This window comes from Spermophilus citellus (genome assembly GCF_964194105.1).
Source record: "Spermophilus citellus genome assembly, chromosome: 6".
Classification (NCBI taxonomy): Eukaryota; Metazoa; Chordata; class Mammalia; order Rodentia; family Sciuridae; genus Spermophilus; species Spermophilus citellus.
In genome coordinates, this window is record NC_138187.1 from 124,586,220 (window position 1) to 124,610,773 (window position 24,554).

The window sequence follows — 24,554 nt, forward strand, 5'->3', positions numbered from 1 at the left end:
TGAGGAATAAACCTAAATTAAAGCCCTAGCTTTATTGTATGATTACTGATTTTATAAAACATCTTCTATTTAAATGGAAAGAATCACAAACTATAGAAAGTGATGTTGGGTGATAACATACATAGCTTGGTAAAAATAAGGGAAACTTAAATCTCATATGGTAGATATATTTGGGAGAAAAAAGATGAACCCAGTTTCCTATTGTTATTCTCCTAGTTTCTCCAAAGAGTTGACATTTATCGCTGCATTTACATAAAGACTTTTAAAAACACTTAACCAGTATAAATGTATTTATCTGAATATCACATTTTTGCACATATTTAAAGAAAACCCACGAAAGCATAGTGAAAAGATTATATATTTCAAACAAAAGTATAGTTTTTTGAGGCAGGACAGATCCAGGGATATTCCATAGAGTCCTTTAACAGTTGGCCTTCACAGACAGGCCTTCTGCTGTGGCTGCCAGCACTTTCTACTATGCAAGGAAGTTTAAGGATGACAAGAGACATGTCCTGTTTTGTGCCTCTATGAGTTGGGATGTTATTATTGTAGAGAAGATGCATAATTTAAAAAGTAAAGACTATTCATTCAAAATGCTACAAAAATGACAAATTTACTTTATGAAATTTAAACACAGCACTTACTCTGAGGAAGCTGCATATACACTAGGTAGTATACCAGATTAGGTACATTGTTCAGAGTTGAAAGATTTTTCTCAAAAAAATGAAAGGATGGCAGCTTTCTTAAAGACCACAATTATGAAGTCACTGTCTTTGCACCTTGTTTTAGTGGAATCAAGTTCAGTTAACTCACTCAGATTAGAATTTACAATTCTGTTGAGTGTTCAGGACTACAGAAGTCATCTTGGGACTTTCTATGGAAGTAGGTACAGATTTTCCTCATGGAGTTGGGAGTAATGGTAACCTAGAAGAAGAAAATTTAGATTTCAGAGATTTCCTAGGATAAAATCCAAAGTTACCTAGCACATTAGCACTAACTGTATATTAATTTAAGATGCCTAGAAATTTGACTATTTTAATAAGCCAGCTTTTTAATCCCAACTACTTTTGATGGCAATGTCTTTTTGGTTGACTTATAATGGAATAGTAAAATTTTAATAGATAATATGCAAGAAAAGCATAGATTTTTTCATGTGAACAGAAAATATTTACCAGTTAAATCTCCTAAATGGAATTGAAGTGGTTACAATTACCAACCTCTTTGAAATAAATGAAATAAATGTAGCCTATAAACCAGACTATTCTATATTATTATTGTATAAAGAGAAAAAAATTATTTTATTATTTTTTGTGGTGCTGGGGATTGAACCCAGGACATTGTACACACTAAGCAGGTGCTCTACCACTGAGCTAAATCCCTAGCCCAAATTCTTAAAAAAAAAAAATCTTCAAAAAATTAATAAATGCACTATTTAAAAAAGTCTTTAAGATTTACATATTTACAAAAATAATTTTTCATTGAAATTACTTTCTGCTAAAACACAGCTGAAACCACTCCCTTGAAAAACAATAAGAATTTTGGCTAGGAGCAAAGAATAGACATAATTTTAGAGAAAGAAAGGAAAAATTCCCAATAGCTTTTTTTCCTTCTCATTTTCTTTAGCAAGGTCTTTGTTAAAGTATACATATTAAAAGCTGTCAAATATTTCCGATTTGTTTTTTTCTTAAATTATGGAATACGTTTCATGATGTGTATAGGATGTGAATACTTACTACCTAGCTTACACCCTTTAAAAGGGCAGATCTTGATTCCTGGATTGGATTTCAATCATCCTATCACCTACTTCTAACACAGAAGAGATCATAAACTGCAGTGGAAACTTCCTTAACCCACATCCCCTTAACCTGCAAATTCACAGGCATTTTCTATTCCTTCTGACTGGTGCTTTTAGCTCACCTAATTTTCACAGCTTCTTTTGTCTCTACCATTTTAAGTCTATATGCTTTTCAAGGTTCTGCCAACAGTATCTGTTATTGACATTATCTATTTTAAATATTATGTCAAACAATGAAATTTGAGTCCTAAAATGGTAAGTAAAATTATGCTGCACTACTGAATATTTAAAAGAGTAGATATAGGTGGTTAAGAACAATGGTGTGGTCAAGATAACTAGAAAAAATTGGGGAGAAGTCATAAAAATCTAGGATTTGGTACTTGCTTTGTAAGAATCTAAACTTCACATTAAATAACCATAAAATGTAATTACAAACTGAAAATCTACTTATGGATGTTGGCAATTTTCCCAAGAATATCAGCTATATTGACTTAAAAAAAAAAAAAAAAAAAAGGACAGCATATCTATCTAATAGGAAAGGAGAGATACTTCTGAATTGATATTTGATATCCTGGAGCACAAGGAAGGGTTTAGCAAATCTGGCAACAAGACTGAGAGTATAAACCTTGAAAGGAGGGATTTTAATGGAAGTAAAGAGGATTGCCAGATACAATGACAGTATACCCAGTTATATTTCAATTTCAGATAAATAATTTTTGGGTAAAAAATCTGTAATATAAATAAGTTCCATGCAAAATTTGTACTGTATTTTTATGTGCTAAATTCGGCAACTCTAAGGATAAATTTGCTTTCTTTTCTTTTAAGCATTTTGACTTGAGATCTGTATCTGGCCCCTCTTCAAGTTAAGAAATATAACTTCTATATCACTTCTTACTTACCGGGCCTGGTGATGTCTTTCCACTCTGTCTCCTGGAATTGGGTGTCTGGGATGATGGACTTCGTGGAGATGAATTCTCAGCCTTGCGTTTGGCTGCCATGGCCAACAACCAGTTTTTATTCTCTGGGGAGCTATTTTCTTTGCCTACCACTTCAGACCCTTCTCCACAAGGTCTTAAAGGAAGAGGCAGTGTTCCACAGTTTTCTGAAGTATAAGGACTGACAGGAGAAGGAGGTTCTGAGATACTTGTACCAGCTCCTTCAACTTTGCTTGATTTGGTAGAACTTACAGAGTCCTTACTAAGGTCTTCCTGGTTACCAGTAAGGCAGCACAGATCCAAATGAAGATTTTCAACTTGGCCATCAAGCTCAGTCACACAATTGCAACTCTTCACACACTTTTGTTTCACACTCTCCAGACAGCTTGAGTCTAGCCGCCTCTTCACTCTATTTCTAGATTCAGAACAAGCATCTCCTTGGGATGACTTCTGGCTCACAGGAATGAGAGCTTTTCTTGGAGACATGATCTTTGTTTCAGAAGCAGGTGGAGTGATGGGTGGTGATGAAGAAGGTGTTCGGGTCACCCAGTTTCTAATTGACATCTTAAAAGATGAGAGTGGTTTGGGAGAGACAGAATTGACAGAGCCTCTTCTGCTGATGGGAGACCGGGTCTTGGCAGGAGGAGTTTTAATAGAGAATGTGGGAGTATTTGAAGGAAGAGGAAGGTCTCCAGCACAGCTTGGAGCACAAGCTGCAGATGATGGGGAGGAAATAGACGGACTGCTCTTTACTCTGGGGACTTTGGCAGGAGTACTCTGGCTACTCGTTACTGTTACTGAAAAACGAAGAGAAGAACATGAAAATCAGAAAGCTAAATATTCTCACCAAGAAAAATTGCAGCTCATTTAATCATCCAAGGGTTGATTTGCTAGTAAGTTATATATGTCATTCGATTCCTACTACATACGCCCTTTTAGCATTTTCCTTTCCTGTCACTGCCAACTTCCTAATTAGCCTGTTGTAAAACATACACTTTTAAAACCTACGAATTACAGAAAAATACAGGGGCTGCTGGGGTTGTGGCTCAGCAATAGAGCACTCGTTTAGCACATGCGAGGCGCTGGGTTCAAACCTCAGCACCACATAAAACTTGTGCATGTGATATATACACCTCAACAGTTTTCTATATAAAAATGAGACTATAATGTACATATCATTTAGTAAGATTTTCTCTAAGGATTCTTTATTTATTAAATGTTTTTTTATTGTATATATTTATAAGGTACAGTGTGATGTTAATTAACATACCACCTCACACACTTTTTTTTGTGATGAGAACATTTAAAATCAATACTCTCAGCAATTTTCAAGTATATAGTATATTATTAACTGTTGACACTATGCTGTATAATAAATTCCAGAACTCATTTCATACCTATATATATATATATATATATATAGGTATATATATATATAGATATAGATATATATATATATAGATATATATTTGAAATTTTATATCCTTTGACCAACATCTCCCCATTTCTCTCTTCCCTACCCTTCCCAGCTCCTGGTAACCACTGTTCTATTTGCTCCTGAGTTCAACATTTTTAGATCTCATATATAAGTGGGATCATGTGGGCTTTTTTTTTCCTCCTGTCCCTGGTTTATTTCTCTTAATGTCCTCCAGGTTCAACCATGTTGCTGCAAATGACAGAATTTCATCCTTTTTAAAGGCTAACCAGGGAACAGGTAAAAACTATTAGTATATATTGTTTATATGTGTAAATATATCACATTTTCTTTATCCATTCATTTGTTGATAGTCATTTAAGTTGATTCCATATCTTATATTTAGGTGACTCAATACCATGACTATTGTAAATAATGCTGCAGTAAGTGTGAGTACAGATGTCTCTTCCACATACTGATTATTTCCTTTGGCTATATACTCAGAAGTGGAATTCCTGGATCATATGATAACTCCATTTTTAATTTTTTTAGAAACCTCCATACTGTTTTCCATAAATGGCTTTACTAATTTACATTCTCATCAACAGTATAAAAAGGGTTCCTTTATCTCACATCCTCACCAATACTTGTTATTGTTACTTTGTCTTTTTGATAAATCATTCTATCATGTGTGAGGTGGTATGTCATTGTGATTTTAATTTATATTCCCCTGATTATTAGTGACATTGGGTATTTTCTTAAATATACCTTTTGCCATTCATGTTTTCTTTTGATAAATGTCTCCTCAGGTCTTTGGCCATTTTTAAATAAAGAGTAACTTGCTTGTACGTATACCATGGATACCCTCATTAATTACCATATTTAATAGCAACAAAGTGTAAAGATATAGGTTCCCTATAGCACATTAATAAGCAATGAAGAGGGATACAACAGTAAGACAGAGGTTATTAATGAAATTTCACTTTCATATGTGAAGCTACCATTGGCATTCTTGTATATACTCTTTATTTATTGATGCAGGCAAGAGGCACTGCACAGGGGCTCTTCAACAGAAATGCACAGGTTTAAAACCTGGCATGATTACTTACTATGTGACCTGGGCAGATCATTTGTAACTGACATCTTTCCTTATCTGTTGAATGAAGGGAGTTTATATCTCGACCAGAAGAAATTCCATCATTTACTTATTAAGGTTATCAGACCTCACGTGGTTCCCCCCCAGCTTAGTTTACAAATGATTATTTTCCATAAGTCAAAGAATGCCAAAGAACATTCAGACTCTCAATCCTTGCTATCTATTAAACAAAATCAAACTTAGTGAACAGGTCTCTTCTCTATTTGTCCTTGTCCCCTTGTTTACACACAACTTTAAGTATTTTGGACACATTCTTATCATCATGATTCTTCCCTCAGACTTGACTTTACAACAGATGACACTCTATTTTCTCTGTTTCTTTCTTTAGTCTTCTAGATTTCTGAAACAATGTGTCTTCAAATAACAAGAAATGACATCTATTCATTTTTTAGTCACAAAGTCTTTGAATTGTAACTCAGACATTTAATTGAGCTTAATTACTAAACTGCACTTATATGCAACTGCATTTAGGATGGGCTGATATAAAAATGCAGTCCCTTAGCAAGAATATAAAGATTTGCAAGTACTATCTTTAGTAAGTTTATTAGCCTGTCCTTTATATCCTGTTTTTCACTACTTGAGCAGTCTTGCCTTAGGACAGAGAAATTCTACAAGTTGAAGATTGTCTAAACTTTTTTCATCGATCACACATTTAGAACTAGCCAAAGTGATCCTGCTTCTTCATTGAAGATCACTATTGGAAAACCTCATTTTGTCAAATGTGCTACAAAAGGACTTCTTAACAGTGACCCATCCATGAAGCCCTATTTCAGTCCTCACATTCCTGTTCCAAAGCTTGATTACCATTATATTTCAGTAGAAAAGGAAGTTTTCACTTGCTACACTCCTCAGGGCAGGTCAATAGCCACTGCACTGCTGCCACAGTCAATTGTTCCCTTTAAATGGGTTGAAGGGTATTTAGGACAAAAAGTCCTAAGGCAGGAGTAGGGGAGAAGGAAGAGACACAGGGACAAATCAGTTACTTAAGTTTCTTATACTTGCACGACACACATTGGAAGTGTTTACTAATGGCTAGCAGATATCTGATGTGTTGGAAAGTTGGGTCATTTTCTCATTTTTCAGAATATTATGACCCTGAGTGGGGGGATCAAAGAAAAGATTTTGTCAACTTTGAAGGTCAGAAAAATTGGGGGTTAAATTTAAATATATATATATATATTTTTAGAATGTATTTTTTTTCAGTTGTTGATGGACCTTTATTTTATTCATATATTTATATGCAGTGCTGAGGATTGAACCCACTGCCTCACACATGCTAGGCAAGTGATCCACCTCTAAGCCACAATGCCAGCCCCTAGAATGTGTTTTTTTAATTTGTTCTTTTTAGTTATACATGACAATAGAATGTATTTTGACATATCATCTGTACATGGAGTATAATTTACCATTTTTGTGGTTGTACTGATGTGGAGTTATGTTGATCATGTATTCATATATGAACTCTTAAAGAGTAAGTAGATGATAGAAGATTGAAAATTTAAACAGTATAAATGGGGAAGGTGAAAAAAGCACATTTTTAGTTTTTTTTTCAACCTTTTCATTTCACTCTTATATTCTTGGTGGTTCACAATTTTCTATGTGCTTGTTATTGGTGCATACAAAGCTATACCTTAAAAACCTAATCAACTTAATGAATTAAACTATATAGTACATGTTTTGCAACTTGCACTTTTTATCTTTATATCTCTTCATACAAGTATACATAGATGTGCTGCATTCTAACAAGTGTAGTATGTCACTATATTGGCCTATATATTTAAAAATGACACGCCATTTAGTTTTTCACCTACTTAAATGGATCAATCCCTTGTAAACCTTGTATGAGATCTGAAGACATAAAGCATAGACTGGCAAGGCACACATTGGGAGTGTTTACTAATGGCCAGCAGATATCTAGCCTAAAGGCTTCCTGAAAGCCAGTTTCCTTTGAGGAATTGTAAAGAGCTTGCTAATTATCAATTTGCAGCTTCCTTCTGTAAAATTAGCCATCTGACCACAGCCTACTTTTCCAAACTTATACTATACTACTTTAGGGTCCTATTACAAGACACTACTTACTGCTTCCTTAATAAGCTGTGTACTGTGGCATCTGTCTTTGTTCATGTGGTTTTCCTGGCCCCTTCTTGTCAGGCAAAAATTCTCCTGTTTAAAGGACCCTCCTTTAGAACAGCTAGAAGAAATGTTTACAATATACTATAGTTTTTACATCTGCCTCCTAGATTGTGAACTAAGAGGGGGAGGTAATGATGATTTACTCATCTCTAGGCCCAGTGCTCCTGTATTTACTAACAAGGAACTGTTAAACAATGTCAAATTTCATTACTGCTGAGAAGGATAATGGTGAGAGCCTAGGCATTAGAAAATTGTCTCTTAATTATCTTGCTGACTTAATTCCAGCAAGCACTTAAGATAGAACAGGTAAGGTTTACTTTTCTTTAACATTAGGATAAACATCTTTGTCATTCAATAATTCCTACTCCAGAGGTTTTCAATCCTGGCTACAAGACAACAGACTTGAAGCTTTATAAAAATGCAGGTACTTAGCCTCACCCTAGTCCCAATGAATCAAATCATTGGGTACATATAAACTTTAGAATCCTCACAAATGGTTCTGATGTCCAGTAAAGATTGAGACCACTGGCTTCAATAGTGCTATGGTATCTACAACTGAACCACACTGAAAGAAGAGGAAGTGACAGAGCAGGTACTGTCTGGGAAAAATAGGGCAGAGGGAAGACAGGCTGTTTGTTGGCACTTAAAGTCTTCCAGTTAGTGTGTAAAAATGGCCAGAAGAGAAGATAATATAGCCCAGGACAGCAATGAAGGACTAGAGTGTTAATTAGTAGCTTGGAAAGCAGAGGAACATAATATTCAAAACAATGTGGTTAGCAGCAGCCAATCTATTGCCAGAAGCTGCTTAGAGGGTCAAATGGCCAGTGTACCATCCTTTGGCACCCATGTCAGGTCTATAGTGTTCTTCAGTGTAACCATTACCCCAAAATGGAGAAATCTAGGCATAACTACTGGTTTAGTCCAACTTGAACTTTGCTTTGCTCTGCTAGGTCATAAAGGAGGCAGTAGTGCAGAGTACTTCTGAGCAGCTGCTTTAGAATCAGCAAAGGTTGGTTCTACTACAACTTCACAGCTGTGTGATCTGAGGAAAGTCTAACTTGATCTTCAGTTTCAATTATTTTGGGAATTAAATAATATAATCCAAGCAAGTCCTTAGAACAACTATGTGAAGACTCAATAATGGCTAAATATTTTTGTTATTATGGTCTAAATTTGGTTGTGTAACATTTTTGGTGACTTGGTTTCTAAAACTAAGAATAATTAATGATAAACTAAAAATATCTAGTTTTTTCGTCATAAATTTTAAAAATGATTATAGCTGTTAACATAAGAATTCCACTGCTGGTGAACTATTTTAATAGGAAAAGGGGACCCTAAATTAAGGGAGAAAAAAACCCAACTTTTAACAAAATATTGAAAAAAAATATGTACTTCATGTATCATCTTTTTGAAACACTACTTAAAATATCCCACATTTATTTAGTGGAATACTTTAAGTAGTGTTGCAAAAAGATAATCCATGAAATGCATAAAAAACATCAAGTTCAGTGGAAAAAGTCTCAAGAAATCAAAATGTAGATACAGTAAAACTATGGTTCTGCAAAACAAGGGGAAAATATCAAGAAATATTTGGAAATGTACTTAAAATTAAGTGTTGAGTGATGGGAAGGAATACTAATGGCATTTTTCCTCATATAATTTTTCTCTTTCAGACTGTCCAAAATTAGAGAAGTATAGATAATGACAGGTAGCAGAAAGATACTCCAAGTTCATGGATGAGAAGATTTAACATTGTTAAGATGGCCCTACTCTGAAAACTGAGCTATAGAATCAATGTAATCCCTACCAAAATTTAGCTGGATATTTTGCAGAAACTGACAAGCTGATCCTAAAATTTGTATTGAAAAAACCCCACAATACTCAAAGCAATTCTGAAAAAGAAAATTAAAAGGACTTCTAGATCTCAAGCCTAGTACTAAGCTATAATAATCAAGACAATGCAATATGAGGATAAACATATAGATTAATGAAACCGAATTCAGAGCTCAAAAATAAACCCACAGGGGCTGGGGTTGTGGCTCAGTGATAGAGCGCTCGCCTCGCACATTCGAGACCCTGGGTTCGATCCTCAGCGCCACATAAAAATAAAAAAGTGAAATAAAAGGTATTGTGTCTAACTACAACTACAAAATAAATGTTTTTTAAAAAAATCAACCCACATATTCATGGTTAATTGATTTTTGGCAAGGGTTTCAAGACAATCCAATAAGGTAAAAAATAATCTTGGGCCCGGTAACATACGCCTATAATCTCAGCAGCTCAGGAGGCTGAGACAGGAGGATGGGATGAGAGTTCAAAGCCAGCCTCGGCAAAAGTGAGGCACTAAGCAACTCAGTGAGATCCCATCTCTAAATAAAATACAAAATAGGGATGGGGATGTGGCTCAGTGGTTAAGGGCTCCTGAATTCAATCCCCAGTACCCTCCCCCAAAAAACAGAGAATAATCTCTTGATGCTAAAAAGTTGGATATCTACATACAAAAAAATTGAATCTGGATCCCTACCTCACCCCATACACAAAAATAAACTCCAAGTGAATCAGACCTAAAACTAAAAAAAAATTAGAAAGTTTTGTATACATCAAAGGACACCATCAAGAAAGTAAAGACAGGGGCTGGTGTTGTGGCTCAGTGGTACAGCACTTGCCTAGCACGTGTGAGGCACTGGGTTTAATTCTCAGCACAGCATATAAATAAAATAAAGGTCCATTGACAACTAAAAAAATAAATAAAAATAAAAAATAAAAGATGTAAAGACAACCTAAAGAATAAGATAATATATGAAAATCACTATACAATGTGGGATTCTATCTAGAATATATAAAAAATGCTTACAGGTCAGCATTAGAGAGACAAATGACCCAATTAAAATATGGGCAAAAGACTTACAGAGGCATCTCATCAAAGAAAATATGCCAAGAAACATGTGAAATGATGTTCAAGATCACTGGCCATCATAAAATGCAAATAAAAACCAAAACAGGACACCAATTCATACCACTAGGATGAATATAATAAAGAAGATAAACAGTAACAAGTATTGGCAGGAAAACTGAACCCTCATTTTAGGTGTTGAAAATATTCTAGAATTAGATTGTGTCGATGACTTCACAACTCTGAATATACATACTAAAAACAACTGAATTTTATCCTGCTAATCACAAGTATGACTCTACATTAGGAGAATGAGAGTGTGCAGGTTTGATAGTGGTGGGCCAAAGTAAATAAAGTCATAAAGCAAATAAGCTAACATATAAGACTGAAAACTGCAAAAACCACACAGAATTACACATTTGTTAGAGGTATAGACAAACATATATATATTAAAGAATCAGTTAAAAGATATTAAAGTTGTTGCCTCTGGGAATAGGAAATTATAGATTTGGGAATCTGGGGACTGCCTGCTGTTTTTCTTATTCATGTAGGGAGAATTAGTTTTCTTATTAAACTGTAATACCAACAAAATAAAAATTTAAGAAAACAAACTGTCTCCTTTATTTATTTTATAATGAATCCCAAATCTATAACTCTAACCTTGAATTACAGAATTAAACATTGAACTATCTCTGGACATCTCCATTTAGATGTCTAATAATCATATCCAACAATACTTCTAAATGGAACTTGAGCTTCCCTCCCCAAAGTGCTCCTCCTGCAAGGATTCCTATCTAGGTTAAAGAAACTCCATCTTTTCAGCTTCTCAAGCAAAAACTCTGAAGTCATCCTTGAAAATTCCCCCTTATATCTCATATCTGATCCCTCAGCATAGTCTATTGGCCCTATTGTATAAATAAATCAGCATTTGAAGTCTTCTTATTATATTTTTCTGCTATAACTATGGTCCAAGGGCTGAGGATATGGCTCAAGCGGTAGCATGCTCGCCTGGCATGCGTGCGGCCCGGGTTCAAACCTCAGCACCACATACACTCTCTCTCTTTAAAAAAAAAAAAAAAAAAAAAAAAAACACTATGGTCCAAGACACCATCATCACTTCCTGAATTATTTTTAGCTTTTAAAATTAGCTTTTTGCTTTTACCAATCTCCTTAGTATTAGTTTATTCTCAATACAGGAGCAAGAATGATCAAGTTAAAAGTAAGGTCATGATACTCCTCTGCTCAAAACCCTCTTAGTGTTTTTTTTTTTTGTCTGTTATAAAAAAAGCTAAATTCCAAAAGAACTTTTTCTGCTACTATTCTCTTCCTCCTTCTTTGCCCACTCCAGTCATAGGAGCTACAGCCAAATTAGCCTCTTTGAAGAAGAGAAAATATGTCAAACCTGTTCTTGCTTTAAGAACTATTTTGTCTGCCTGGAATATCTTTCTCCAAAGTATCCAGATGGCTCACTTTCTTTACTGAAATGTCATTCATTTGTTCATACTCCCTAACCACCTGATAGAAGATTCCAACAGCACACTTGGTCATTCTTCCTTTCCTGTTTTCCTTAGCACTTTCTGCTACTCGACATAGTACATATTTTACTTCTTTCTTAATTTATTGCCTCTCATACTAATATGGAAGCTCTGTTTATACTTTTATTCTTTTGTTTGTTGTTGAGCTCTTCAGCAACTGAAAACAATGACCAGTACATAATAGGTATTCAATAAATATTTGTTGATTAAGTCCCCATTGTATTCCAGGGCCTTGTGTAGATATAAACAGAGTAGTGCTTAGAGAGTATTTCTTGAGGATAAAAAACAAAAACAAAAAGGTAGTGCTTTTCTTTACAAACATATTAAAACAAGATCATAACTTACCATAATATGTTATAGGACTAAACAAATGAGATCATAAAAAACTTAGAAAATGCATAATATCCTTACCTAGGCCAGCTCTTGCCTCTTTCTTCTTCTGAGAGGCCCAACCCACTATAGAATGTTTATCTACTCCTGGTTTCTCCTCTAAGCCTCTGTTCAAGCGCCAGATTTTTAGTGTATTGTCATCAGAGCACGTAGCAATCTGAGAACCAGGAAGGGAATAATGAAGTTTCAATCAGAGATTCACAAGAAAGTAAAAAACAGATGTGCCTTAAAGGTTCATGATTGGAGAATATTTTGTCTGTTATATAATAGGATATAGAAAATGATACCCAAAAGATCATATATTTCCATTCCTTGTTTAAGAAATCATTTCCAAAGAAGCTAACTCTCTAGTTTCTTCTTTATATAATCTCTGTTGATATGACATTATTAATAATTTCTTACCTAATCTAAAACTCTACTATAAAAGACTAATTTAAATTTGGTCTCAAGAAGCTGGGCAAGTCATTATCTTTATCACCTTCTATCTTACTAAGAAATATGTAATTTTAAGATACCCCTTTCACTTCCTTTCTATTAAATGATCAATCTGTGCATGTCACCAACATTCAATTTTTGCAATTTTCTTCTAAATTCTGTATGTTTTGCCTTATTGGTTAAAGTAATATGATCATTTCCAAGATCACACTTAGCTCATAACTCTAGTGGGCCACGACAAGTACAATGAAACTACTCCTTTGAGATCCTTTTTCAGATAGGTAAAGGAGCAATCTGGGAAAACAACAAGTTCACTAGGCTGAAATAAGTTAAAAATAACCTTTGCCCCTTTAAAAATATCTGACCATTCCTGATCTTGGTCCCAAGCCTTTTATGGCAGAGAAAGTCCAGCTTGAAGAGCTTGTGGCAAATGGCCACTGGTACCAGAGCTGTTCCCCAGCATTTGTTTATATAATTTCTCTATTTCAGTCACTAAAGAGAGAAAAAAAAAGAACACACGTTCTCTTAAGTTCTGGCCCCCAAGAGACTGGCAACTTTTTCCTCTCCTTTCTGGGAGGCCAAAAGAAGACACACATATTTAACTGCTCAACAAGAAATGCTTAGAATCCCAAGATCACTCTATAGTAACAACAATAGTTATTTACAAAGTACCTATCTCCGTCTGGAAATTTACATTCTTTATCTTATTTAAGCCTTGAACTTAAGTAATCTCATCGACAAAATGTGAATAGTTATTTGCTCAAAATACCACAGTTAAATGGCAGAGTTAGCATTTAAACCCAGTTTTCTCATATTTCTAGAAAAACTTTAAAAAAGCAAAAACAAAAACAACAAAATATATTTTACTTCCCTAATTCTAGTCTGATTACACAATTATTTTTAAAAATTTTAAAAAGGTGGTCGTGGGATTAGTACCCGTAATCAGCCTTACTATTTCCTTTTGAGTCTTTTCTCATAGGAAATAAGGATAATATGTGATGGTTAAAAAAAGATGACATAAATAACTGAATAATTAAAAAAGAATTCACCTAGATGAGTTCCATGAAGTGTAATACCCCATACTAAAAGGGATATTTTACTGGAAATTCAGAGGGTGGGGGGGAAGTCATTGGGATATAATTATGGATGATTAAAAGTAATGAGTAAAACAACAACAACAACAAAACAACAACAAAAATCTGTCTGGCAGAAGCTGATCACAGAAATGGTAACTGGGATAGAAAAATGAAAAGAAATCCACAGCAGTATTGAAAAGCTATCAGGGATGCCATGAATAGACCAGACCATGGGAAGTTTCTGGATGATAAAACAAAAACAAAAACAGAAGGGAACAATAGGCAACAAAGCCTCAAAATGTCATACATAAAAGGGGAGACCTCTACAGAAGTGAGATTTCCTGTAAAATAGAGACTAGCCCAAAGATCAGAGGCAATCGGGGTTGAAAGAATGAGTAGAATTTGGGCTATGATTATATAAAATCATCTCTATATAAAAAAACCTTGTTTTTATTTCTGGCCTTTCTACGGTTTAGTTTATTTGTTTTTAAGTTTCACACAATATATTCATTATAAAAATTAAAAGAGGGGCGCATTTTCTTTCTAAAGTGTCTGAAATATTTCAGATCTACTTTTTTCAGTTTCCACAGATAGCTAACATGTTAAGACTTCCCAGTGACCACTATATGTGAAAAACCAAGTTGGACTGTGAAGAATAGTCATGATGTTACCTCTAACTTACATTAATAACATATAAAAAGTAAAAGATTAGTTCTTACCTTAGTTTTATCACTTTAGATTTTAAGATAAAATTTTAACTAAGCTTAAAAAACTTCATTTTATACTCAGGAGTGACTTGGAAACCAGAAATCCACCCTTATTCCTTAGTGCATAATGATTTCTCTATTGGTACAGAAAAGCAGAATATGTATGAGTAATGCTGATACAGATCTTAGATGACCTTTACATCTTTTAAGTCTCAAACAGAAGTCTGTATCACTTTCTAACAAATCCTGGGAAAGCCTACAAACTATGATTTACTTTTTGAACCAATTATAAAGATTTGTTCACAAACCTTTGTGAAGTCAGATGGACACCAGCACACAGATGTGACCTCTTGAGAATGACCCAGTAGTACAGTGGGAGGATGCCAGGGTGTGGAGACCTAGTCCAATCAACAAGAAACAAGTCAGCAGAGCAGTGTTAGATCTCCCAGATAGAGGTTTGAATTTAATTTTGTCTTGGAGAACCTTTGAATTGTTTCCAAAAGTTGGTTCTAGTTCAGAAAAAGAGTTACAATGAGCAATAAGGTATTTGTCACTGATCTGAGAAAATACAATGAAAATTGTCGAAACATGTAAAGAATATATATTTACATATCAGGATGGTTCTTACTTCAAAGCAGACTGTCTAGCTATATACTAAAATCCTTATACCTTAGCTGGAAAACTTTCTGGGAGGATGAGGTTCAGTTGCTAGGCAGTGCATTTCAAGTGGAAAACTTAGTCATGTTTTTACATAGCCTGGATATTTTCAGATCTTCCCTAGTCAACTACTTTCAGGAATATTAAATTAACTGTGAACCCTGAAGGTACCTTAAATATGCTACTAGCAATCTTGGGACAGGGGATACTTTATTCCAAAGGAAGACTAACTTTTACCAAAACCCAAATTTAAGCCCCTTCATTTTGAGTTGGAAAAGCTTCATTTTGAAGGGATAAGCTAAATTTTGTGATACTTTGTAGAAAAATATTTTTTCCTCCAAAATACTATTTCAGCTAATTTGCATTTTAATATATCTTAATGCATAAAGAAGGGTCCAAGCTGGGTGTTGTGGCATATACTTTAATTCCAGCTACTTGAGAGGCTGAAGCAGGAACATAGTAAGTTCAAGACCTGCCTGGGCAACCTAGCAAGTTTTTATCTCAAAGTAAAATAAAAAAGGGGCTGGGAGGATAGTTCAGTGGAAGACCACTTGCCTAGCATGCATGAGGCCCAGGGGTTCAACTTCCAGTATTGGGGATGTGGGAGAAGGCTGCACTGTACATGTGACTATGAATCATATTTTCTCATCATTGGATGCCACCAGTGCATTTTACAGCATCACAAGCTGATTCATTTGAGAGCTGTCAATACCTTTTAGAAGCCATGGAATTAACTGGCGTAATAAGTAGCACAAACTCACATAATTATGATTAGCATGTATATTTGAAAAGAGTAAGAAGGTTGGATCTAAGATAAGTTATTCTCTTTTCACTTATTTTTAAAACTCTGAATTGTGGCTTGTTTTTATAAAGAAAGTAAAGGCAACTCTGGAAAGAATTATTTGTGAGAATGACTAAATAAATTTAATAAATTCTTTGGATTATAGTTAAAGGATTTGACATTGATCTATAAGGTTATCTAACTCAATTATTAGTACTCTTTTCTTGGGTTACCTGGCACATATATACACAATAATTCAGAAAGCAAAAGAAGAATAGAGTCTAATTTAATTTGCCTTGCTGATTAAATAAATGCTACAACATTGCTGAACCTTGACAACATTATGCTAAGTTAAAGTTTAACAGAAGAGGAAACTTCCTATATCTACAAAGATTTTACTACCTACTTCTATATAGCCACAGAGATAAACAAAATGTCAATATTCCATAAGGTTACATATTTTAAGAAAGGACTTTTAAATAGCCTTTAGTTACAGAAATTATCTTTCCTCTTCTGCTTGGAGGGCCCTACTCTATTAAGTTTCTCTAGTCAAAGCCCAAACAGGTCTGGTAGCAGTTAAGTTATAAGGGACAGAAAATCCTCATGTCCTTTTTAAACACCCCAGATAGGAATTATTCTCTCCTCCATTGATTTACCCTATTTACTACCTCTAGCTTTTCATTTCATGATACTGTCCCTTCCTTAGTTTGTGTGTCATAAAACCTAGAAGAGTCTAGGTGTTATGTATACAGAGGAGTAACATAAGTTTCAAGAAAAACCAAATACCTGCCAAAAGAAGGTATGTTTTGTACGACAGGCCTTCAAAGAAAGGAGACCATTGGATAACTTTTTACAATTTGATAAGGTAATCAGCATTTGTTGATTGAATGCCATAAGCCAGACATTTTTTACATAGCATTAAATGGAGGGGGCTGGGGATATGGCTCAGTGGTAGAGTGCTTGCTTGGTTATGAGTGAGGCCCTGGGTTCTATCCCCAGCCCACAAAAAGTGTGGGAAGGTATCTGAAAAAGTTGAACAGAATTAAATATCACTTGAGCTGGCAGTTCTACTCTTAGGTATGCAACCCTAGAAGAACTGAAAACATGTTCAAATGATAATTTAAACACATATGTTCATAGCAACTTTAATAATAAAGTAAAAAAGTGGAAATGACTCAAATGACCATTGATAAATGAACAAAATGATTTACCTATACAATGGAATATTATTAAGCTATAAAAAGGAATTAAGTACTATAAATGCTACAACATCGCTGAACCTTGACAACATTATGCTAAGTTAAAGAAGTCAGGCACAAAATGCCCTGTGATTCCATTTATATGAAATGTCCACAAAATGCCCTGTGATTCCATTTATATGAAATGTCCAAAATAGGCACACATTCATAGTCAGAATGTAGCTTAAGCAGATATTGGGGAAAAGGGAGAATGGACAATGATTGTTAAAGGATATGGGGTTTCTTTCCAGTGTAAAAAATGTTTGGGAATTAGATGGTAGTGATAGTCATACAACATTGTGATTTTAATAAACTTAATGAACACTTTACCCTATAATGGGCTGAAATGAGAATCTAGGCTCTAGTAAATTTTTATGGATTTTACTAATCTAATCTAAGTGCTTTCAAAGTTTAGGACTTTCCTGGGGAATAGTACTTGGTGATTATTTCAAAGATTTATTTCTTCTAATGAAACTTAGGTGGCTTTTACGGTCTTCATTTTCATTCCAATTAGTTTTTATTTATTATCACTTTATTACAAATATATTATTCTAATTATATTGTTTAATTTTTAAAAAGCTTCCCTTTCCTTTTTAAGTAGGAGCCTATTATGTCCAAGACATTCAGATCTAAGCATTTTGCAGTGGTTAAACACAAAAAATTGTCTTAAATATTCTTACATTTTACAAAATAAAGACTTAAGAAACCAGGAATTTTAAGGCATCTAGGAGTAAATGGCTCTAGACTATTTAGACCTCATAAAGCACTTTATATTCTTAAACACACCAAAAAAGATCAGCACTTTTCCTCACAAAATCTCCTTACGCTGCCCAGTCGGAAACCAAATCTAATCTTTATTTCTGCCATGAGATCATTTACACTTCCTAAAGTGACAGGCTCAATGTTTCGCCAGTCAGCGGAAGAATGGCTGCGCCAAATCAGTTTATTTATAACTACTTCAGTACTATTCAGGGGCTATATCAGTAACAAACCAAGGAAGAGCAGGTAGGAGTGGGGGTGAAACAATGGGTAAGAAATTAAAAAAGAAAAGTAGAATGTCAAATCTTAAGTTTCAGAGGGTCTAAATATATTATACCTCCCCTTTATGGGCAGCAGTGAGGACTAAAAGGCCATTCTCTTCTGTCTTAAGATATTAAACTACTTTCTTTTACTGTTTTCTTATACCCTGGGCTTTTTAGCACAGGAAAAATATTCCAACACTTAAAGGAATACTGATCTATTAGATACATAGCATAAACAGAAGATAACCCGACAGTCTGGATACTCAGAATGCATGGAACTGCTTAAAACTATTGCCCTCCCCCCCTTTTTTAAATCATGGAAAAGAGAAATTGAGCCATCTCACTAGGCAAATTCAATTTTAGGAGCAGAAAGCTTGCCAGGTTCCCAAATATCAGGGCCTGTACACTGAGTTATGTGTGGACAGGCAGAAGAACATCACGTCTGAACCACGTCATTCAGAGGTGACATGTGACCCAGCCTAGGAATTCAGAAAGGGTAACCTGTGTATGTGGTGGCAGCTGATTGGATGTCTGAAAATGGGTTGGAAACAAAAGCCAAGTATCTTTGGTGTGTATTTGTCTTTATAGGGAGAAATTAGCCCCTCAACTCTTGTTCACTAAAATAAAAATTTAAAAACACCTTGTGCTAGAGAAGAGTGCAAAATTTGACAAGAAAAGTATATACTTGTATACATAATATATAATTATAAGCAAAATTATGTATATTTTTGATTTAGAAACGTTATCTAAAATGATGTAAAAAGAATGACCAGCACACAGGTCCCCCCCCCACAATACTTTATTATGATTTTTGTTATACCTGAGGTTACAGTTTCTTTTCAGAAAGAAACTTAAAAATCATACAGACTTGTGGTAGAAAGAAAATTCTCCAGTTATGTTGGGATTCAAAGTGAAGAAGAGACTGTAGGTAAGACAGTGGGGGAAAGAAGAGGGAAAACAAAAAGCAAACTAAGTTTAAGACCAAATTTGAAACTCAAATTTTAAGATGTTTATACTTTATAAGCAAATTTTCATTTAATAATACAAGAAATAAAAATGCTTGTAGAAAGAGGCCCAACATGAGAGTATCTTGGATAGAACAATAGCTCCACCTTGTGACCATTTAGGATATTGTTACCAAAACCCTTTAAGAAGTTAGTGTTGCATTTTTACAACTCTAGGTATATAAAAATCACTTTCTGGTAATTTTCTCCAGGGCCTTTTCTCCACTAGGCTTCAAACAGCCAGACTTTAAATTCTTAGCTTACAATGGTCACTTTAGAATTATCGTTATTTAAAAAGTTAAAAAATAAGAGTATGAATTTAATGGGTTGCATGGAAAATCTGTAAACTTGAAAAAAAATTATATATGAAAAAATTGATAATCACATCTATTTTTCTTTTTCTTTTTATCACATCTATTTTAATAGCCTGAAGGATGGCTATTTATAAAGAGAATAAAAATGTAATTATTTTTGAGTGGCTATTTTGTATAAGGATGTAAAAAATCAAAATATTATATTTTGTAGCAAGAGCTCAAAAACAAGGAGAAGAAAGTCAATACAGCATGTTTTCTAGGAAGCAAGATAAAAATCAAGGTTTTTACTACCTTTCTGAATTCTCACTTTCTTGATAATCTATGAAATAAGACATGGATTGTCAGTTTCTGATAAGCTATGACTATAAATAAAAATACATAAATTTCTAATAATCAGGTTTCGGCTACAATAAATGCCAAGAAATAACTTTTGCTCAAATTTAGTATATTGTAGAAAAAGGGTAAATATCTGGTATAGAAAATTAATACTATGTGTTTACATTAAACTTACCTCCTATTGGAAAGAAAAAATATTCTCAAAAACAATTCAGTCTCACATTTGAAGGGGAACAATTCAATCTCACATTTGAGAGGGAAGTTGAGCAACTTACCTTCCAGATGTAGGCAGCTTCATCACTTGAGCCACTTACTAAAAACTGGTCATCTGGACTAAGACTTGATTTTACGTAAAAGGTAGAGTTCTGGTGTCCATTGAAGATAGCCACTGCCAGAGGAAATAAACAAATCATTTGGTTTTTGTTATTTCTACATAGTGTTCAAATGAATGTATATATTCTAACAAGTTTTATTCCCACATTGAGTACTGAAGCAGATGGTCAAGCTTTATTCACCAAATAACAGGGAACTGAACATTGGCAAAAAAGAAACCATAGGCTTTTTATTAGGTCCAACCTCATGAACTCAGCTATATTTGGCTTTAACCAGCTATGCCACAGGAGGAAAATGTGATGAAAAGAATTAAAAAGGGTGCAGGTATTGTTCGATCTTGTAATAAAATAAATATTGGACCCTCTCTCCTTAACCCAAGATAGGGCTTTTTCTATTGCAGTATACATTGGGTCTTACTTCTTAAGACTTCAAGACTCTTGAGGGTATATTTCATATCTTCCTTCCTTTCTAAACTTTATAGTGTTTTGAACAGAGTAGATCCTCCAATATTTGTTCCATGAATAGATAAAAATCAGTGAAAAAGGGGCATTTGGACTCTGGCTAAAACTTATTGTTGGCTTATCTAGGATATAGGAATATTTTTAGTCCAGCACTTTAAACAGTCTGAACAGTAGAAGTAGCTAGTGGGGTAAACTATACTCGTGTGTAAGACTTTAGGCTGGGTTAAGTATACAGGTTTAGACTTCTCATTATCCATGACAAAAGAATAAGTATTGTTTCTTGTACAATTTACTTTTGACAGGTTCTTTTAGCCTAAGGAAGACAAAACCTTAGGTGTCTGACACCTGAATATCACCAAGAAGTACAAGAATCTCATTTATTAGAGAATTTTAGGAAGTATTTAGGCAGGAAAAAAATCATAATTATTCATCTTCAACTCTTAAACTGTGCCTGGCAAACTGTAGACTAAAGTTTCCATTAAACCCATAAGTACTTATTGCCCTCTACTGGTCTAAGGAAAGCTGATATGAAGTACAATGTAAATATTTCAATCTTGCTAATAAAGATCCTTTAAAACCTATATTGGCCTTAATTAACTCAATTTAGTCTTTCTTTGATGATTTGGGGTCCTAACATGATTTACGGTCATCCTTATGAACATCAGTTAATATATATAATACTGTAATATTAAGTTTGGTACCTTTAGTATAAAGTTTTGAAAAGGCAAATAATTACCACATGCATGCACACACATGCATACAGAGCCATCATTCAATTTCTAAGGAACAAATCAATCTAGCTTCTACCTACCTATCTTTGAGAACAAACAAAATTATTTTAGGAGCACAGAAAAAGGTCACAAAATTATTAGAAAAGTATTTGATGGCAGAGGGACAAAACGAACTCAAGGTCCTTTTATTGTCACACTATAGGAAAAATTATATAAAAGATCTCTTATATATATGATAATATAATCAGAACAATGTTTTATCTTTAGACAAAAGATTTTTTAAAGCCTATTTTATATGACTAATTAAAAATCCCAAAAATGATGCTGCCACAGATATCATAGTCCTAACAAGACCACTTAGGGAAATCTTTTGAAACTTTATCTATCTAAGATAATAGCTAAAATGACCTAAGTTCTGCACTATTTTAAGATTTCTTGTTTATCAGCACATCTTACTTTAGTAGCTCTGTGGGTGGGTTATAAAATTCAAAGTGTTTTGACAGAACTAGACCTGAGGAAGAATCAGGCTACTAATATATAACTTGTTTGTGTAATTGATAATGTTCTTAGATATAAAATAACTAAACCTTTTTAAAGCATACTTGAAAACCTTGGTTTCTTTTTAAAATGCCATTTATTAGTTTTATGTATCAGACTCTATTTTTATATTCTTGAAGAGAAAAAGAAAGGTAATGTTGGGAGAAAAAAATCTCAAGAGATAGAATGGCTTCTGAAGAACATTAAGTGGAAGGCTGGGCGGGGGTGGAACTATATGGGCAATCTGAAAAATTCAGTTAATTTTTTTTCTTTTTGTGGTGTTGGGTGTTGTAGTCTAGGCCTTGAGCATGCTAGGGAAGTGCTCTACCTTTGAGTTACATCACCAGCTGCAGCCCTCTAATTTTAACTAACAAGCCCAAAAAGAGGATAAAGTTGAGCAGAACAGTTTTCTTCACCCTGTAAGATCATTAAATAAAAAATTAAGTTAATTCTAAATATAGGCCAAGGAGTCTGATTTCTGGAGACTACTACAATACAATAAGTCATAATACAGAAAAGAATTCTGCTAACATGTGAAATGACCATAAGGAAAGCATCCTATGAAAATTATCACTGCAATTAATTAAAAATACTAAAGTCCTTATATGGCTTAATAAGTTTTGTTTTTAAAAAAATAAATTATCAACAAAAAAGTCCATGGTTAGTTTCCTGGCAAGCGAGTTAGTATGACTTATATCTTACCCGGAGAAGTCTTTAATCCAGTCATATTGAACATGTAGACATTGTCATCTGTGCAATTAGCAAATAAAGTAGAGCCAGTTGAATCCAAAATCAGACTTGAGTATCCTGAGAAAAATAAAGTTTAGTCAGCATGTCATGATGATGGTAAACAGACCTGAAGCCAGAATGTGAACGCAAAAATAGATCATTGCAAATGATATCATCAGATGGGGATATTCGAATTTTTGCCCCCAAACATGCAAATAAAAAGTATCCTTCTGAGTTTTTATCTTTTAAACATCAAAAATGCCCTCATATTAGTTTCTTAAGTCTATGTTGCTGAAAACTAGCCTAATACATATATTTTTTTAATTTAAATTTTCCCAAAAAAGTTTATACAAAGGCTTACCTAGTTTTCGAGTGCTGCTACCTGGGTACAAGAAAGACTTGGATGCTATGGGCTCTTGTCGATAGGCAGTATAATTTTTGCGTAAATCCCATACTTTAATTATCCTAAAAATCAAGACAAATTTATTTTATAGATCTCCCTACCCAAAGAACTTCACTAACATTGAATGTGAAATGACTTTTAATCTAACTCCTCTGGAACATTTACCAGGTATAGTGAGGACATCAAATTGGGAAACAAATTAAACTATTCATACCATTGTGTCCAAGGTCAGGCTTGCCATTCTGACAAGACAGGAAACAGATGTAATATGACCCAGCAGTGGGTTACTGGAGTTTACTCCAAGGGAGCGGAAAAGGAAGATGAAAGTTGGATGCTGATAGTCACTGTTCTATTGTTTTAAGAACAAAACACTTCCTAAACCTCTGCATATATCCTCTGATATCATAAGTAGCAAGCTCTGTTCCTATGGTTATATCTCTATACATAACTCCTTAAGCTATGTAAGCAAACTTTCCTGTGAAACACAGAAAAAAATATTTGCTCATCTGTTGGAATAATTGTCTTAATCCTCTACTTCTAGTTTGTAAGCAACTGTGAAAACACAGGTAGTATTCTTGGAAATACAGAGTACACTTTCCTAGCCATTCACAAATATAACTAATAACTTAAGAGGATCCTTCATTCTTGCCTGAAAGTTTGGTTCATGAAAGTTTTAGTGTCCTGAAGAGACAATGGAAATCCTAGTTTAGTAACCTGTTACTTTTTGTTTTTTAAATTTGTGATTTGTACTTTTGTTTATTTTTTTTTTTTTATGTGGTGCTGGGGAATGAACCCAGTGCCTCATGCATGCTCTACCACTGAGCCACAACCCAAGCCCAGTAAGCTGTTACTTTTTAAAATTAAAATTTATGAAAAAGTCATGTATTTGGAGATTCAATGGATAAGTATGCCTTAAAAAGAAAGAGTCCCTATACATGAAAAACTTATATAATACAACCAATGTACAAGCATCACAGGTGTATTTGGAGGTCAAAATTTAGCCAATCATGAATAGCAGGTATGTAAAAGTATTTAAATCTTAAGTCTAGTTAAATTATACCCAGAAACACCAATTATATGCCCAACAGCAGATTTGTTCTTTTAAAGATATTCTTAAAGATACCCCAAAATAATAAAAAATTTACTCCTCAAAATAAGAGCCTGTGACTAAATTTTACTGCCATAAGGCAAGCTACCCATCTAGTTTCTTCTCTATTAATAGCAGCAGCAGCTCCTATATGCTAGACAACATGCTAAGTGTGACACTTGTACTAGCTCATTTAATTTTTGAGCAAGAGTTCTAGCTTATTATTTTCCTGTGTAAGTTTCTCTTCTCAGCTGGGGTACTTGATACGTCAAAAGTTAAAAGCATACATGTTCAATTATAATGGGACTACATGATTTCTCCCTCATGGCTCATGAAAGACACCTCATTAAAAGAATAAAGAAATAAATTCTCTTACCCATCCACAGCTCCTGCTGAGACCAATGTATTCTCATCTTGAAACAGGACTACAGTAACACTCTGCTGGAAATCCT

At 34.1% G+C, this 24,554-nt stretch overlaps 1 protein-coding gene across 3 annotated transcripts in view; it reads right to left on the minus strand.

Annotated features, from left to right (window-relative positions):
- DTL (denticleless E3 ubiquitin protein ligase homolog) overlaps nucleotides 1-24,554 on the minus strand; it is a gene marked incomplete at its 5' end in the record, with an annotated part of 60,118 nt that overhangs the window by 20,151 nt on the left and 15,413 nt on the right. For 2 of the 3 annotated variants that reach the window (XM_081297094.1, XM_081297096.1), the window contains 8 exons: nucleotides 185-924; nucleotides 2,695-3,527; nucleotides 12,273-12,408; nucleotides 14,778-14,867; nucleotides 20,097-20,209; nucleotides 22,586-22,690; nucleotides 22,974-23,077; nucleotides 24,479-24,552. In XM_081297094.1, coding sequence (XP_081153220.1) covers nucleotides 826-924; nucleotides 2,695-3,527; nucleotides 12,273-12,408; nucleotides 14,778-14,867; nucleotides 20,097-20,209; nucleotides 22,586-22,690; nucleotides 22,974-23,077; nucleotides 24,479-24,552 — 1,554 coding nt within the window. In that variant the 3' untranslated portion in view covers nucleotides 185-825. Of the gene's footprint in view, nucleotides 1-184; nucleotides 925-2,694; nucleotides 3,528-12,272; nucleotides 12,409-14,777; nucleotides 14,868-20,096; nucleotides 20,210-22,585; nucleotides 22,691-22,973; nucleotides 23,078-24,478; nucleotides 24,553-24,554 lie in introns of those variants that run through there. The other variant, XM_081297095.1, reaches the window with a different exon arrangement.